This window comes from Hemicordylus capensis, chromosome 1, assembly GCF_027244095.1.
Source record: "Hemicordylus capensis ecotype Gifberg chromosome 1, rHemCap1.1.pri, whole genome shotgun sequence".
Classification (NCBI taxonomy): domain Eukaryota; kingdom Metazoa; phylum Chordata; class Lepidosauria; order Squamata; family Cordylidae; genus Hemicordylus; species Hemicordylus capensis.
In genome coordinates this window covers 230,244,438-230,263,220 of record NC_069657.1, presented here as the reverse complement: position 1 = coordinate 230,263,220, position 18,783 = coordinate 230,244,438, and the positions used below count along the sequence as shown (strand labels likewise).

The window sequence follows — 18,783 nt, the reverse complement described above, 5'->3', positions numbered from 1 at the left end:
CGTCACTCGGGAAGCGATATTGATCTACCTGTTCTAGATGGGGTCACACTTTCTCAGAAGGAACAGGTACGCAGTCTGGGAGTGTTCCTGGATCCACACCTCTCCCTGGTTTCCCAGGTTGAGCCAGTGGCCAGAAGCGCTTTCTATCAGCTTTGGTTGATACGCCAGCTGCGTCCGTTTCTTGAAGTTCATGATCTCAAAACAGTAGTACACTTGCTGGTTAACCTCCAGACTTGATTACTGCAATGTGCTCTATGTGGAGCTGCCTTTGTACGTAGTCCGGAAACTACAATTAGTACAAAATGCGGCAGCCAGGTTGGTCTCTGGGTCATCTCGAAGAGACCATATTACTCTTATATTACAGGAGTTGCACTGGCTGCCGATAGGTTTCCGGGCAAAATACAAAGTGCTGGTTATAACCTATAAAGCCCTAAACAGCTTAGGCCCACGGTACTTAAGAGAGCGTATTCTTCTGTATGATCCCCATCGTCCACTATGTTCATCAGGGGAGGCTTGTCTGTGGCTACCTTCATGTCATTTGGTGGCCACCCAGGGACGGGCCTTCTCTGTTGTCGCCCCGAGACTTTGGAACGCACTTCCTGTGGGAATAAGAGTCTCCCCATCTCTAGTGGCTTTTAAAAGGGGTCTAAAGACTTATCTTTTTACCCAAGCTTTTTAACTTTTTAACTTTTAGCTTTTTAACTTTTTAATTTTTTAAACTTTTGATTGTTATTATTTGTTTTAAATTGTTTTTAGTATTTGTTTGTTGTGAAACGCCCTGAAACCTTGGGTTAGGGCAGTATAAAAATGTGCTAAATAAATTAAATAAATAAATAAATGATAATGGAAAGTAGGCTAAAAACGAAGAGCAGCATCTAGATTAGTGTAGCACTTGCTGTTATGGTTGGAACAAAAGGAAATTGTGTGAACCAAATAATCTCTGTTACAGATTAATTCTTGGGCTAGCAACAGGTGATGTATTTTCTTTAGCATAACACGAGGCACAAGCTAATAGTACAACACATTGCACTACCTCTCACACAACCCGTGTTATGTAGTCTCTTTCTTTCACAATACATTGCACTACCTCTCACATAGTCTTCTATATGTCCCAGAGAAAGTATTCTATTTGTGGTTGTGCAACAGTGTGGAGTTCTGCAGATTAGGGATGTGCACAATCGTAATTTGAAACGTGATTTGCGACACATCCCCAGTACCTGTTCCTACACCTGTTCCTACACTGCTCGCTACCACTTCCTATATCAGCAGCACTCCCCCAGCTATCATTGCATGCTGGTGGCAGTTTCCCCAGCTGCCCTTGCATGATGCCGGCATGCACATGGCCTCCACATATGTGAGTCGTGATTCGTGAACGTCCCTACTGAAGATTGCTAGTCATTTATACTTTCTCATGACATTAGCGCAGCTCTAATCTAGATGCTGCCCTAAAATAGGTATGCCTGTTCCAGTGCAAAATCTCAGCATTGAGGATCAGTGGGACAAACCTCACATCTTGTCCGTGCCCTTTGCTTCTTTGGACGCCTCCTTTTAAATAACATTTATGTGAGTCTGTCAAACTTCCTTCTTTTTCTTCTTTCGATCTAGAGGCAAACGTGAGAAATACTGAGAGACTCTTACACTTTTGCTGTATTGCATTTAGTTTCCTCAGACATAAATATGAGTCTCTTTAAAACAGATGCACTCAAACAGTTTAGGTTAATACAGTGTAGATTACCATTTAGTCATTAAAATGGCTGTGCCATATATTTATAGAATGGTAATTCTATTTAGGCAAACTAGGTTCTTGCTGAAATTGAATCAGGATTATCTCTAACTGCAGGCTTCCTCTTGACTGTTCTCAGCTGTGGGTTTGGGATATATCTAAAATCCTGTTCAGGGAGTATTTCAGAAAAGGGAGCCTCGTGAATTTATACACAACAGCAGATGGGGCTGCTGTTGGAATTCATCATCTCATTTGATCATTTTTCAAATGGCCAGTGCTCAGTATTAAAAGGAACTGAGAAGAATGGGCATCTATGAAACAAAACTGTGTTTAGTTTACTAGCCTATTGTATAAGAAAGACGGGAAAGAATAATAAATATAGAAGAAAATAATAGTATGTTAAAAAGCTTTGCTTTCACCATGAATCAACAATCGTGAATATCTTCATGCAGGGGCGGGGGAGGTGACACTGTTCTCTGAGGAGTCTGTATTCAGCCACTTCATAGAACTGTGTTGTATATAAGCAAGGTCTTATTGGAATATGGGAGAAGAGAATATGCAGGATGTTAAACCTATTGAATTTGGGATCAAAGAAGTGTAAGAGTTGTAAAGATGCTTTTTGTAAAGGTTAGTTCTTACCCACACATTTAGGCAACACTCTACCAGTGATGTGAAGAAGACTATTATAGATGGATAGAAGTTGAAAAAAAACTTATGTAAAATTTTTTTCTGCAGATTCCCCCCATTTCTAAACATATACTGGGTTGTATCTTAAAACTTTATTCTGTGAATAGAAGAAATGCAAGGAGGTAGACTATTTTTGCCAATCTCCCCTTTTCCTCCTCAGCTTCATGTGCCCCTGAAAATGAACTCCTAGGTTAGGGAGCTAGACTCCCTTTGTCTATGAGTCTTTTTGGAAAACTTCTGTAAGCATCTGTGTTGAACCTTTAGAGAATTTTCTACCAAAGTGAAAGGAGAAAGGAGATTTTTCTAAAATACAGCTAAGACAAATGACTCAAACTTGACACCTTGAAAAGGAAGTTTTTACCTTCCCTGACATGCAAAGAATACTATGCTATTTATTGAGTAATCAGGCAACCCATGGATGTGTCATGTTTCTGTACAGCATTAACCATGTAACATCTAACATGTTAATGTTGTACAGAATTGTTATACATCTTAGGGTTGCTAAGTTATCTCCCCAGTGAATGCTTGGATGTATTTCACATAACTAAGAATTTTAGAAACAAACATTCCTGTCTGTAAATTACAACAGAGCAGCTCAAGGCAAGAGCATCAGCAGCCTCCAGTTCCAAATGGCAAAGAACCTATGTTCTAAAACAGGAGTTGCCAACAGGGTCTACTTGGATCTCTCCTGCATGTTCAAACAAGCTGTCCATATGTCCTAATGTATTGCTACACACAACACTTTCATGCTGCTTTTCAGAAATGTTGTCCTTACTATTCATTCATTCATTCATTCAATTTCTATACTGCCCTTCCAAAAATGGCTCAGGACGGTTTACACAGAGAATAATAATACTGACTCTTGAACAGCATCCCATCTTGCTGATGTGCTTCCTGAAGCCAAATTTATTTATTTAGCAAATTTATTGACCACCTGACTTCCATAGACTCAAGGCGGTTTACATAAATTAAAACAATAATGAAAAAAAGAGAAAAAGGGGGAAAACACATACACACATTAGAAACTATAAGCCAGGCAAAGTAAATAAGTTTTCAAAAGCTTCTTAAAGGACAGAAGGGAGGTGGCATTACGAATCTCAGGAGGTAGGGTGGACTGCAACAGAGAAGGGGTGGGTGGGCTGCAACAGAGAAGGCCCTCCCTATGTACCTCCCCTGGGCCTGGTACTCTGAGAAGGCCCACTTGAGACGACCTCACAGGGCAGGTCAAAGTTGGACGGGAAAGGTGGTCCTGAAAGTACACGGGTGCCAAACCCTGAAGTCCAAACCAAATAATGAAAGTATCCCACAGCAATCACAGGCAGGCTTCATACTTCAGCTTGTGCAGACGTACCCCACAATTGCATTGCCAGCCTTCAAATAATGTGTTTAGTGATCCCTGTCCAAAAACAACTCATTCAGTGCAGATGTCTCTAAGGCTAGTATCGGCAAAGTATGTGCCTATAATACTTGTGTGAAATCCCCCCAATTGTAAAGTATCTTTGAACTGTTCTATGTGCTTCCAGGCTAATTCTATAGTTTTAGCATACATTGCTTGATTGAGGACAACTGGTAAAAAAGGGTGTAGTACAGGAGTTGGCAACTTTGGTTCTCCAGCTATTGTTGAACTACAACTCCCATCATCAGTTCAACAATAGCCTGAGAGTTGCCTACCCTGGTGTAGTGGAATCGTGCCAACTGCCAACTTGTCGCAACTCCCTGCAACAGCACATTCAACCATGCTAATTACCAAGGTTTATTTGGAAAAACTGCTTGATCCAGTCTCCAGAAATTCCAAGTACAAGCAACTATGAATGCAAGAATAGCAAGACCATATTCAATGGATGGCTGGGAAACCAGCTCCTGATTCAGTTCTTGAGCTTTTCTCCTGCCAGTGCAAGCAGTTTTGTGCTGGGCTCACATGTACTTGTATGAAGAATGGTTTGAACCAATGACATGATGACACTGACTTGTATGATGAGCTAAAAGAAATGTACTTAAAATTTGCATTTTTCTTCAAATTAGTACAGAAATTCTGTGTTTTTTTAGTGTTCCGTAGATTAATGTTTTCAAAATATTAATATAATAAATATTGCCATGGGAAAAATTATTTTTCATTTTTAGCTGTCAGCCTGTTACTTCAGATAGAAAATGTTGGATTAGTAATGTCGTCAGGTCACTATACAGTCATTGTTGCTAATTATACATTTTAAAGTTACTTTTTGCACAATAAGCTGGGTTTTTTGTTTGGGGTGGGGTGAAAGGTTCTCATTATCAAAGGCAATCATGGCTAATAATTCTACTAGGGTTATAAGCAATAAAAAAATACTACCGTTTTTTCTTGGCGTTCTCTCTCTCTCTTTTTTAACAGAGCCATTTTGAGGCTCTGAAACACAAAATGGCTGTTGGAAATGACCTCCGTGGTCATTTCCAGCCACCCCTGACACGAGAGCTCGACGTGTGTGTGTGTGTGTGTGTTTTTAGCGTATGCCAAGGTTTGATGTCTTACCTGACCGCGGATATGCGAATCGGTGGATAATGAATCCACAGATATCAAGGCCCTCTTGTACTCCCATTGAAATTCATTGGTCATTAATTACAGTAAGTCTGCTTATGAGTAACTGTGAATGTGAGCCAGTGAGTATAGCACTCTGTCTCCCTAACTGTAACACTAAATTTTGTGTATGTGTACGTAAATGTCTGTATATACGCACGTGCACATGTAAACGTTCCAGTTATGAGATGGGCTACTGCTGTTACGGGCTTTACATCCAGATTAAGTTACTCATAAGCAGTCTCAGAGAACTCATGAATAATTGTAATTTAGTCTGGATGTAAGCCAGCTGAAGTAGCCTGTTTCATAACAGGAACATTTTATTCTCTCTCTGTGTGTGTGCACACATGCATATGTGTGCGTGCTCACTCTCTCTAGCTCTGTCCCGCCTGCTTTCTCTCTAAATCTGTGGGATATCTGAGCTGAAGGTTTGCAATAGAAGGGATACAGTTGTTTTAAAAAAAGGTTGGGGACTTTCTGTTCTAAAGGCTTGTAAAACTCTTGTGACACCTCTTTCCAAAACCGGTTAGAGCCTATTCGGCTACTCGGAGAGTTCTCCTAACACCACTTTTAAGAATGAAGTACTAATGTGGGCTTCTTAATTCTTCTGTATTCAGCATTATAAATTTGGTTATCTGGTTCTGGCTTAAGGGTTGTTTTGGCATTGAATTCTTTAGAGACCGCTTATTACCTGAAGTTAGCTTCACATGTCACAAAGTCACAGAAGAAGGGAGACAAGTGAATCACATTTCTTGGGGAATATTTCTTTACACATTACCTAAGAAATATAAAAGGAATTTCCCCTTTGAGAACATACGTATCTCCCAATGGGTTTGAGTGGGGGAGAGGGTACAAGTACCTGTGTATTTCCAGATGCATGATTTACTTGAGTTCCTCTTTTATCATTGTTAGTAATGTGCAAAGCCATCCTGAAGGGGTGTGTGTGTGTGTGTGTGTGTGTGTGAGAGTGATTCATTCACACTCACACACACACACTGTAATTGATTCGCATACACACACCGTAAGTGGGTGCTGTGTTTTCCTTATAAGAACAGTGCTGAACCACTTTTGGTTTACATTCTGAAATGTTTGTATTACTAGTTGCTTTATTTCAGTATGATAAAACCAAACTACTAATTCAATAAATTCTCTCTGCCAATGAAGTTTTTATCTGAGGAGGTTTTGACGTCAGGTCAGGTTTTCCACTTTTGAATCATATGGTTAAGCCTTTAGTGTTCATGCCTCAGATGTTTTTAAATATTTGTTTGAATAGCTCTTGAGGGCCACTGGCACGTTAGCCCTAATGGGAGTCAGGTAGTCCAGGGTGGTAGAGCTTTATTTTTTCTGCAAAGATTGTTCCAGTTTTTGCATCGACCATGTTGGATTCTGTCCAGCTATAGGAAAGACATGGTAAGCTTGGTATGTTTTTGGGAAGAACTACTAGTAAGCTTAAAGTGGACACAGTGACTGTTATTCATATAAAATGCTATATGGAGATAGTGGCTGACAATCCAGACTAACAAATCACTGGTGCTGTGGGAGAAAGACCTGTGTAGCACCACCATTCCCACAGAGTTCCAGACTAGTGCTGCACTGGTTCTTGTGTAGAGGGGTGTGTGTGTGAGTGAGGGAAAGGAGGAGAATTTTAACTACCTTCCCTTCTTCTGGAAGCTCTCTGTATTACCCAAAAATATGTCTCTGAGGATTGTGTGACCCCCAGGAACATATTTTCAGATGGCACAGAGCATGTCCTGGGGAAAGGCGGTTGTCAACTTTGTCCCCACTGCAGAAGCACTAGTGCTTTATTGCTCTGGAGTTCAGCCAGTTTGTTCAGTTAGATATTGGCAAAATAGTATTTAATAGGAGACTATATGTCAAGTTTAAGGTACTGGCTGCTGCAACATTTTTGTTTTTACATTTAATTCTGTTATTCCTATACCAGAATTGAAATTACAGAGGGTAATTTTAAAATGGAAGTTGAGGAGATCTCTAAAGAACACTGAGGATAATCTTAGTGATTTCTTGAAAAATTTCAAGTTAGAATTCTGTGTCTTGGCTCTAAGGACTTGTTGAAAATTTGTTTTCTTTATAGATGCTATAAGTTCCAGTAACCCTCGGGTCATTGATGATGCTAGAGCACGGAAACTGTCAAATGACTTGAAGAGATGCATCTACTATGAAACCTGTGCTACCTATGGGTTGAATGTGGAGAGAGTCTTTCAGGATGGTAAAGAAAACTTTTCTACACACTGTTTTTGCAACACCCAGTTAAAGTTAATCTGTAGCAATGTCATTCATGACTTGACTAGCAAAAACAAAAATACTTCTGTGTCAAACAATAGGTCAGTGTGTGCCTCTAATGTTGATTTCATGTATTGGAAACATTGTTATAAGTTTGTGTGTGTGTGTGTGTGTGTGCGCGCGCGTGCATACGCATACCCACCTACTACTATTTGCATTGATTTATCTGCCTTGATTTTTCATTGTTTTCTTCTTTGTAAACTGCTCTGAAAAATGAAGGGCAGTGTCAACAACCTTTAGATAAATATACTGGAGGCCTGCACCTAGTGTTTTATCTGGTATGTGTGCTGCCCACCCTGCCTCCCCTCCTCATGCATGCTGATATGCATGTAGTTGAATGGGATTTAATCCCATATAATTGTGCATAGGCTCCATCTGGGAGGGAGAAGCTAGCGTTGGGCCTTGCCATCCCCCATCCCCAGTTCCTCTCCTTGTCTGATTCTTTGCTATTGCTGCAGTCTTTGTGGCTGCTGGAACAAATGACTGCTTTATCAAGATGGTCCACAATGACTGAGGACTGGACAGGTTGATCAGGGGTGTTGGGCTCAGCAGCAGAATCAGCATGTCTCTCTGAGGAGAGCATGAGGCAAACAAGGTTTGCTATTCTGTCCACTTTACATGGGAGTAAGCCGCTTTGAGTTTGATGCTTACTTCAGAGTCAGCCCACATAGGATTGGGTTGTAAGTAACACCTTGAAGTAGTACATCTCAGCCACAGGGCTATCTCAGTGAGAGATACGACATTTGCATCCACACACCAGCTGTCTCAGACGCCCTCCTTCCAGGATGATATACCTCCAGTTTGATGCAGAGCAAAATGAAAGGGTTAAGTAAAATATATCGACTATAGAGTACTACATATCGAATAAAATACAATGGATATTTAATATAATCATTACAAGATGCCATGCTGTCCACCACCTTGTCTAGATTATTTATTTAGTATTTCAGACTGTATGCTTCAAAGATATTGATTTATGGACTAATTGGCAAGATATAGTAGAAAAGAGCATCTGTGTGTGATTCAACATCCTGCTCTTCTACTGAGGTGCATCGAGTGCTTAATCTTTCATACTATTTGAGAACATTTGTGCCGTTCTCTAGAGAGCAAGAAAGGACATTAAGATGCAGTGTTGCATGGCTACTGCCACAAAAAGTGCTTCTCTTTGGTTATCTCCCATATACCATTGGTAACATGTAAACTTTCGAAGCAACTGTCTTTTTGTGTGTGTTGTGTGTTTTTGTTCTTGTTTTTTAAGATTGTGGGTTCTTTGGGTTCAGGGAGCCATTTTATTTATTTATGTAAATAAATAACTTTGGGAACTTTTGATGAAAAGTGGTCTATAAATATCCATAATATATTCATATACGTGGGAGACCTGACTTGTGCCAATGCCATGTCATTGAGGCTGCTGCTGACATCTTAAAGATGTGGGAAGCTTGAGAAACTATGTAGACTGGTATCTTGGAATGTCAAATAAGGACCTCAGAATTAAGCACTAGTAGTCCTGTGCATATCTTGAGGGACAAACACATGCCAATAGCTTAGTTTCACACATTGTGTTATGCCTAAAATGGGTCTTTTGGCTCCCTCTTGTGGCAATTTCTCTCCTGTGCATATTACTGCCTTTCTTGGTTTCCTGTATTTGCACATAATTGCACAAATATGCAGTTAAGTCCGTGGAGGCATTGTATGTCTTTTCCCACTCTAATTTTATTGATGTCAGTGGCAACTCTATACTACTTTGCACTGGAGCCTTGGCTTTTTGCTGCAAATCATCTGGTGTGATATCTAACATTTCATTGGAAATGTGCCATTAGTTCATTAGGATGCGTTTGGTATTTTCCTTCTTTTTGACTAGCTAGACAAAAATATACTATTTTGCATTTGCAATTCTCCCTAGTTGAATGGGACTGACATCATTAAGTTTGCTAAACTGGTGTGTACAGATATTTAATAAAATAAGCTTTCCTTGAACTTAAGTTTGTCCTTTTAAAGAGAGATTACATTTTTTAAATTAAGTATTTATGCTTTGAAAACCATGCCTCTGCAATGTGCAAAGAATGAGGCTACAGCAAATATATATCAAAAATAGAAATAGTGAGGGAGACCATAAGGACTGTTTCAGCTATGACTGTTTCTATATAGGCTAGAAAGTTTTAAGTACATATAAGAACATAATTGCCTTGTTGGGTCACACCAGTGATTCATGAATTCCTGCCAGATTTGAAGTGTACAAGTAGGAGACCATTATTCTGTTTGTCCCTAGCATCTGTTACTCAAGCTCATGCTGCCTCTGAATGGGGAGGTTGCAATTTTTCTACCATAGTTAATAGGCATTGATTGGTCTATCCCCCCATGAATCTATCGAAACTTTTTTCAAGCCATGGAAGCTGATGACTAGGTTTTGTGGCGATGACTGCTGCTTGAGGCATTTGACAGGCTTCTGCATGTGTTAACTTTTACAGGCACAGTAAAGAGTTCAGTGTGGTACTACTTCAACACAACTAAGAGGAATGTTTACTCAATGTTGATATGGTTTCTACTGGATTGTTTCATTGTAATGGAAGCAACCTCACTGCTGGGTTACTGCGAAGTATGCAAATGTTGCTTTTGAAACATTTTAAAAAAAACATTAAAAGCAATATCTTAACTTATTCTGGCCACAGTGCATCTTGGATTGTATGTAAATTCAGAGTACTACACATTGATTTGAAACTTAAGCGTGTTTTCAGGCAGCGTTTGATTTATTCTTCTACTATAATTATCTCAAGGGATGAAGTCAAAAATCACCATAAAGTGGGGGCAGACAACTTCAGGAATCTATTTCCATGCCACAAAGCACTTCTTCTTATGTAAGGATAATAAAATATTACACTGCACATGCCTACAACTAACTGTACACCTATACCTGTTTTTGTGCAAATGACTGTAGATAGATTCATTTTTTAAAAAGTGAACTCAGAGATGGGACCCATCTAATGTAGGGTAGGTTTGTGCGTACTGTTGTGCATACATACAAAGCAATATGTATGCATATGCCAGGCCAGGGCACATCACAAAAAGCTATCCATCCCCCTGCCACAAAGTGATGCAGGCATGTTTCCTTGCCAGTCTCTATCACGTGCCTCAGAGCTGAATGAAGGTTCCCAGCATCAGCTCTCCAGAAAGAAGTTGAGGCTGCAATCTGAGTTATGCTTCTTGCAGGAGAGCAAGGGTACATGTGGAGGACAGGACTGCAAGGCTGTGATCCCTCACGCTCTTGGTTTCTTGGGAGGAAACCTGGCAGCTGTGGGACACGGCAAGGGTGTTCAGGTGGCAGCAGCAGGCAGGGATCCGATCCTGGCTTTCCAGGGAGGGTTTTGCAAATGTGGGAACCATTTCCTTCCTTCCACCCGTTCCTCCCTGCTGCTGCTCCGCCCTTGCCATGGCCAGCTAGCCCATCCTCCACCTCTCCTCACCAGCTGCACCCTTGCCTTTACCACCATCCAGCCTTGTTGTCATCCTCATGGGATGCATAAGTCCAAGGAGCCCGAGGTGCCCCTCCCGAGTAGAACCCCAGTGACCCTCGCTTGCCCCCTGTGCGTCTCCCTCTAGGGAGGAGGCACCGTGACAGGACTCGATCAATCATCACCAATTTTAACCAAATTAAAAAAAAATTAAATTCTTTTTCCACTTACCCCCTTTGGGGGAGTTGTTGGAGGCAGCGGCAGGGGTCCGCAGAGGTTCTCCCTTCCCTTGCTGGCCTCCCTTCATGCCCATACCGGCCATGCAGAGGCCAATTGCACAGGTGCGGCAGCCTCCATAATGGCTGCCGCGCCGGAGGGGGAAGGCCCGAACGGGCCAAATTGCCAGTGGTATGGGCATGAAGGGAGGCTGACGGGGGGAGGGGGAACCTCTGCGGACCCCCTGCCGCCTCCAACAACTCCCCCGAAGGAGGTAAGTAATTTTTTTTTAATGTCCACAACCCCCCCGAACAATTGGGGGGTGTTCAATTCGGGGTCAGACTGAACAGGGGATGGTTTGGTTCGACCCTGAACGGTTGAATCGAACCGGTTCGATGTTGAACATGTTTGACGTTGAACCTGTTTGCACATCCGTAACTGACATCCAGACTAATCTTGTGCTGATGCTCCAGGGGTTACTGTTGCATAAGGGGTGATATTTGGCTATCTCCCCTTCCTTCTGCAGTTGCCTGTGTGTGTGTCAGAGCTATCTTGCTGGACAAGGGTCAAGAAATGTTGGCTCAGCTCACCAGACAAAATTGTTACTTATCAGATGGTTCCTCAAGCTATGTTGGTGCACATTTGCTGTTAAGAAGCTGCATCAAGCTGCCACACTAAACACAAGTATACATGCACAAGAATAATTATTCTGTTTCTCAGGCTTGTTATTAGCCAACATTCTGTATGTAGGACAGGAGTTAAATGTTCCAAATGCAAACGTCAATCTTTTGGCATTTAAGCACTGGCAAGAGAAGTGAAAGAAGACTGTGGTCTGGGAGACAGCCAGGGCCCTGTCAGGCCACCATTTGCCGCTTGATGACATTTGAAGTTCTGTTCAGGAAAAGTTTCTCCATCCAGTTTTTGGGAGAATCGTCGACGTCCCATCTTACATTGTTACTGAGGACCTCAACCTTCAGGAGAGGCTTTTTAGGTTGCACATGGGGCTGCTATGGAGAAGAGAATGAGGAAGTTCCCTTGCCCAAACTAATTGTACTGGTTGAATTTCTACCCAAAATTGTTGAATGGGAGACTTGAGTCTTTGCATTAAACAGAATTTTTTTCTTAAAACAAAACAAATTTAATGTAGATGCATATGCAAGCGTGATGTAGAACTTAACATTTCATGTCTATAGTCTCGCTTAACCATTCTTACATATTTATATGAGCATTAGTTTTAGTAGTCTTTGACTTTCTTTTTGATGGTTAGAATGATAAATGCTTTCTTATCCTCTGATATAGGACTTCTATGTATTGTAAGTAATGTCTGTGGGCTCTTTGCTGCTGGGTAATACTTATCAAAGTAGATATTATCAACATTATCTGAATATCACTAAACTTTTCTATATAGAAACATATAACCATTCTGTTCTGCCCCTGAGTACTTCATTAATGTCTTCAGACTGTTAGAATTGTATCCTACTGACGTGAATGCAGAAGGTGGAGAGATTTGCATTGAGTAAGAAGGAACCTTACTTGTTTCTCCCACCTCTCACGTAGCTTTGTGACATGTATGGAAAATATGCATCTTAGATAGCTGCTCAGTTTTTGAGCCAGCATTCATGTTCTGCCCTGTGTGCATCTGTCTTTCTCTGGTTGTGCTCTGTTGGTTGCTCATGACGATTTGGATTCTGCCTTTTTTGGTACAGCATTCTTGATCTGGTTGGATGAAGTTGTCCTTACTGTCAGCAAGGAAAGCTCAGTCAGCATTTCCCAGCAGCCTCCTGCCCCATGGCATTATTGCCTGCAGCTGTCCTCCCTCTCTTGCCACAGTTTGGACATGGGAGGGACGTATAGGCATGGCCTGATGAGCCACAGATGGAACATCTGGCTAGGGTAGTTGAGAGTATAGGGTCAGCATATTCTGTGTCCAGCTCTTCTAGCTGTCTTGAATTTGGCTTGCAGTGCCAGGGCAAGGCAAAGTAGCGTAAAATTGTGGGAGACTTTTATGGAACAGGGGCACAGCTGGTGCACCACCTTGTTATCTGGACATGTGTTGGGCATCAGGTAAAGTCTGGCTGGGACTTTCAATTTATTCCTTTGCCTGCCTCACTTTTCCTTCGTGTGCTCTCAGTTGCTGACCATTGTAGTAGGGGTTCTTCCTTAAGGCTATAGTCTGGGCTTTGGGCGGCAGTGGTCCCAAGTCATTTAGTTTGTGGAGCATGTTAGTTTCTGGTCATGAGACTGCAAAGAAGCAGGCTCTGTGCCCTTCCTTCCTTCCTGCTGCCTGGGTTGGTTTGGTAGAGTCATGAACCCCATTTTTGTGGTCCCATGGAACTGGTATTGAGATGCTTGTAGCTGTTAGGTTCCAGTGTGCCTTTGTAGTGCCATCACCCATCACCACAGAGCGTTTGGCTACCATTGGTGGGGGTATGCTCAGGGAGGTATGGGTGGCCTCAGGGTGCGGCCATCGGGGAGTTCCTGGTGGTCCTGGTTGGCAGGGTTCACAATGGAAGTGGGATCTTCAACCTGAAAACTGACTGAATGATGGGCAAAACAAAAGGGGGTATATCGGCCAGTTTAGAAGTCATGATCTGAAAAGAACTGGGGATCCTAGCAGCCATATTTGGTTCAAGCCACCAAGGTCAAAAACTGTATAACAAACAGAAGAAGAGAACAAACAGGAGCAACTAGGCCATCTTGTATGAAGGGTGGAAAGTTTGGGGCCGTTTGCTTGATGCATCTACCCGACCTAGAAAAGAAGACCAAATACCCCAGTGTTCTGTTCCCTCTGGCACCTGGAAGCTCATGGAGCAGAAATGTGTCAAGGGAAAAGCCCCCATGGAAAGGCCATCACACAATGCACAAGGCAAAAACCAATAACATAGCCAGCTGTAGTATCTGAACAGCAAAACTACCGGTCAGGCCTGCAACTCTCATTAAGGTACTGGCTAAAACAGCATGTCCTGCCACTGCGAACCATACTAATCAGGCCCACTGGTAAGTCCTGACGGCTGCATCTCGAGGCCACCCATACCCCCCACCAAGGGCCACCCATACCCCCCACCAAGGGCAGCCACATATGCCAAGGTCATGGGTGATGGCCTGCCAAGGGCACACTGGAACCCACAGCTATGGGCTTCGTGACTCAGGTGCCTGGGACCAACAAAACAGGGGATCCATTATTCTACCAGCTATCCAAAAGCAAAGGAAGAGTAATACCTAAGAAAGGGCAGAGAGTCTACTGCTTTGCAGCCTCACTTCCATGAACTAACAAGTGTGGTATAATCAACTTAGGACCACTGCCCTCCAAGCCCAGACTATTGCCCTAAGGTACAACCTTCACTAACATGGCCACCAATTGAGAGCCCCAGTCCAGTATCTTTTTATACCTCCTAATATAGACATCTCTGGGTGGTTTACACACCACAACAAATTTAAAACAACCAACAATTAAAATTATTTAAACATTAAAATGATTAAAATAATTTAAACTACAGCTGTCCCTCGCCAACTGCGAAGGTTCCATTCCTGGAAACCCTCACAGTTGGTGAATTCACAATTGACAAGGAATTGAAATGAATGGGAAACAGGGTTAGGGGAATCGCAAGTGCCAAAGTGCCTAAAGAGCACAAAAAAGGCTAAAAATCCGTCCTGACCCCCAGAACAGGTCCCCTAGAAATTGGCCAGAAAAGGCCGGGGGGGGGGGGATGGTGCCAACTGCGAATACTCAAGTTGCGGTTGGTGAGGGGGTGACAGTTTGCCAGTCAGGGATACTCAGATTGATGATTGGCAAACCTGTGATTGACAAGGGACAGCTGTATATAAACTTTAAACTTTTTCACTGAAAGGTCTGATAAAAAAGGTACATCTTCAGCATAGTTTAGCATCTTCAAGAGTTTTGATTTCATGAAGGAATAGTTACAGTAAAATGGTAAACAGGTGTATGTTTGGCTAACCAGGGTGTTGCCAGCTCAATAACTTTATGCCAGTTGAAGTATGAATCCTTCAAAGCTTTTAATGGACACAGTTGTAATAGATGAATAAGTTTTACTATGAATGTTCCAGAGTCTTGTGCCTTGATTCTTGATTATTTAGCCTTGTGAACTGTGTGATGGTTGTGGTGCTGTATTGAAAAGAGGTCATCTCTTCAATTTGCAGTCTTTTGATGTAATTTAATTAGTTAAATGACTCAGGGCAGCATGGGTGTAATCTTATCACAGTAATGAGAGGTGAAGTCATTAAGCTTCTGAAACTTAACTTGGATTGTAGTGCTGTGAGAAGCAAAAGGCAGCTGATTTAAAGGACAATATTTACAGCTGCATCAGTTGAGGTAAACCAAACTGGAATTTCAGTCAAAAACCATACTCCAAGGGCATATGAATAACTCTGTAGTAATACTATAAATGTACTACTAATACTAACTAAAGTCAGTGCATACATGTATAGTACAAATAAATGAATCACTTCTCAGCCTTTTGGCTAGGATTGTGTAGTACAAATAAATGAATTGGTGTGTACATGCAATTGATGCATTCATGTGATAAGATTTCCTGACTATATGCAGGAGGGCCTCTATATCCGTGTATTTGCATTATCCGCGGTCGAGTAAAAGTCACCCAACCTCCGCATACACAATTAAAGGGAGGGGGGACACGTTGACCTCATGTATCCGCGGGTCGGGGTGGCTGGAAATGACCACGGAGGTCATTTGTGGCTGCCATTTTGTGTTTTGGAGCCTCAAAATGACTCCGTTTTTTAAAAGAAAGATAAAACCCAGGGACGTTCTGCCAATTTGGGAGCATTCCAGGGCACATCATGACTCGGGGGAACAGCTAAATACAGTAGGCAGCTTCCCCCTGCGTTTCCCCCGCGAGAATTGATGTTTTGGGGATGTTTTCCCCTGACCGGGAAACTTATTTCAAATTCTCCATTGCCGCAATGCTTCGATATTAATGTTGTACCATGGAATGGAACCCCCACGAATATCGAGGTTGCCCTGAACATGCACGTTAGTTACAGTCCAAGACCAGAAAGCAAAACAACAAAAAGATATTTCTGGACAATAACTTGTTTTGAAGCTTTAACATATCCATAGGATTGTTACGCAGCGCGCGGGGGCGGCAGCGTCAGAGATGAGCGCGCGCGCCTTGCAGGGCGCATGCGCGCCGCTAGCGCTCGTCTCTTTTGCACCTTAAGCAACAATGACGGGGGCAGGGGCGGCGGGGAGGAACTCTGCCGCCCCAAGAAGATTTTTCAAAGGAACAGCGCCGGAGGGGGAAGAGTGGCGGCGGGGGGGGGGTAAGTACTACCACCCCCCGCTTAAAGTAACACTCCCCTGCCCGTCCGAACCTCTGGACCACCGGACCGGTCCGGAGGTCATTCCAATGGCGCCGGATCAAAACCATGTACACTACTAGATTGCTTGAGTGAAAATGACCCATATGGGTCTGTATATAGAGACTGTAAAAACTATGTGCTGATAAATTCCTCAGATGAGTGAAGGATCTGAACCTAAAAATTAAATAGGAAATGAGAACTTCAGCACACATCTCTACACTCCCCACATAAGTTACTAAACTTAATTCAGCCAAAACATTCTTATGAGTTCTAAGGAGGAGCTATTTAGCTCCAGAATGCAGTCTGTTACAAAAACATAAGGAAAGAAGGGAATATATGAGTGTCATTATAAGTCAGCTAATTTCTCACAGGAGGAATGTGTTGGAATCTCATGTCTCAAATGAAGACATTTACCCATGAGCAATAGCACAGAAAACTAACATGACTTTCAAAACACTAAAGAAATTTACATGAACTAGCCTACCCTGCACAGAGCATCTGTGCGCTCTTTGGGGCTGGCGGTTACCTCTTCCCCCACACCTTCTGCCCCAGTTTCCGCTTCTGGGCCCAGCCGCCTCTCCTCCCCACAGCCACTTCTGCCCCCCACGCACACTTTCTTTCCCCCCTCCTGAGCCTTGCATCCATGGCTGGGCCAGGCCCGCCACCGCTTCTGGCCTCCACTGCTGGGCCTGCTGCGGTGGCAACCTCCTGGGTGCGCATCTGCTGCCCAGCAAATCAGCGGGTGCTGGGACGCACATTCCAAGGCACATTCAGGAGAATTATAATACATAGATACTATAAAAACACATTCAGATCCAACCTATCATTCAGTCCAAGTGGAGACATAATATGCAGTGCAGAAATCCAAAGTGTTTCTTACGCTAGAAATAGATCCAAAAGGGATTAACTAAGGAGTTAGAACTGGAACATACCATCATTTCAATCATATAAAGATTGGCTATACTGGGAGCAGCTGGACTACTCATAGCTACACACTTTGCCTCTTAATAATAGAATTGTTTCTCAAAACAAAATCTGCCCCCCCCCCGCCAAAAAAAACCCAACAACCCAACAACCTTGTATCAAACAAATTGAATTAAAAAATGTCTAGGTGGAAAATTACTGGAATGTCTATCCAGACAAGCTTCAATTATAATTCTAGTCTCCTTGGATATAGAAGTGTATTTACATATATTGTAATTAATCATTGTCAACTTCCAAGCCTTCAACCTGCATAAAATGTTTAGTGCAGGTAGATTGTAAACTAAAGGCTTTAAAGGTTAATGAATTTAAATATTGAGCTAATGGGTCCAATGAAGATCCAGGACAGACACCATATGTTGGCTCAGGGATAGAAAATCCTCCTTATGTATCTTTGGAAATATAAAAAGCAGAAGTCCTTGGGAAATCTTTACTCAGAAGGTGCCGATATGAGAATCTCTATACCACAAAATAACATAAAGGAATTCCTATAGTTTACCCACCTTTCTCTAGCCCTGGAAGCTATGTTGTTGCTGCACTGGTGAATGTAGTTGAGAGGTGAATGTAGTTGAGAGAGATAAAGTTCTTCCCAGCCTTCCCACTCAGGAGGCTGGTAACCTAAGCCATGATCAAGTCATAGCTTCATTCATTCATTCATTCATTCATTCGATTTCTATACCGCCCTTCCAAAAATGGCTCAGAGAGAAATAATAAATAGAGAAATAATAAATAAATAAGATGGCTCCCTGTCCCCAAAGGGTTCACAATCTAAAAGAAACATAAGATACACACCAGCAACAGTCACTGGAAGTACTGTGCTGGGGGTGGATAGGGCCAGTTCCTCTCCCCCTGCTAAATAAAGAGAATCACCACGTTCAAAGGTGCCTCTTTGCCAAGTGAGCAGGGGTAGCTGCTGATGGTAGCTGATAGATGGTAGCTGTTTTATTATGAACTGACCTACCATTGAGCAACACCACCACAAGACTCAGAGAGGCAAGTTGGAAGGGCAACTCACATCAATGTGATTGGAAAACAGAGTTTTGAACATATTCAAATTACAAGGAGGTGCAAAATATTATTGTTGTTATAGGTTTATTAACTCTGTTTTCCAATCACATTGATGTGAGTTGCCCTTCCAACTTGCCTCTCTATCATCTTTTGTATTATAATGAAATCAATACTAGAAAGCCCAATCCTCCAAACTGGCTTTTTTTGATGGGTAAGTTGTCCACTATTAATGTCATTTTCTCCTTTTCTGAACATATGTTAGTTTTGATAAGATACACTGGAACATCTGCAAAAAATACAAGCTACCTGTAGCCAAAAATTGGTGAGACCATAAAATTGAAAAAGTGGTAGTAAATGAAGATGCAAAAGTATTATGGGACATCCGACTACAAACAGACAAACATCTGCCACACAATACACCAGACAGAACTGTAGTCGAGAAGAAAGAAAAACAAGTCAAAATAATCGACATAGCAATACCAGTGGATAGCAGAATAGAAGAAAAAGAAATAGAAAAAAATCACCAAATA

General features: G+C 42.2%; 1 protein-coding gene across 17 annotated transcripts in view; it reads left to right on the top strand.

Moving 5' to 3' along the window:
• AGAP1 (ArfGAP with GTPase domain, ankyrin repeat and PH domain 1) overlaps window positions 1-18,783 on the top strand; it is a 591,701-nt gene that overhangs the window by 130,650 nt on the left and 442,268 nt on the right. For all 17 annotated transcript variants that reach the window (XR_008313014.1, XR_008313016.1, XR_008313015.1 and 14 more), the window contains one exon: window positions 7,054-7,188. Coding sequence is in view for 14 of the 17 variants with exons in the window: in XM_053283168.1 (XP_053139143.1) it covers window positions 7,054-7,188 (135 nt within the window). In the remaining 3 variants the exon portion in view is untranslated. The remainder of the gene's footprint in view (window positions 1-7,053; window positions 7,189-18,783) is intronic.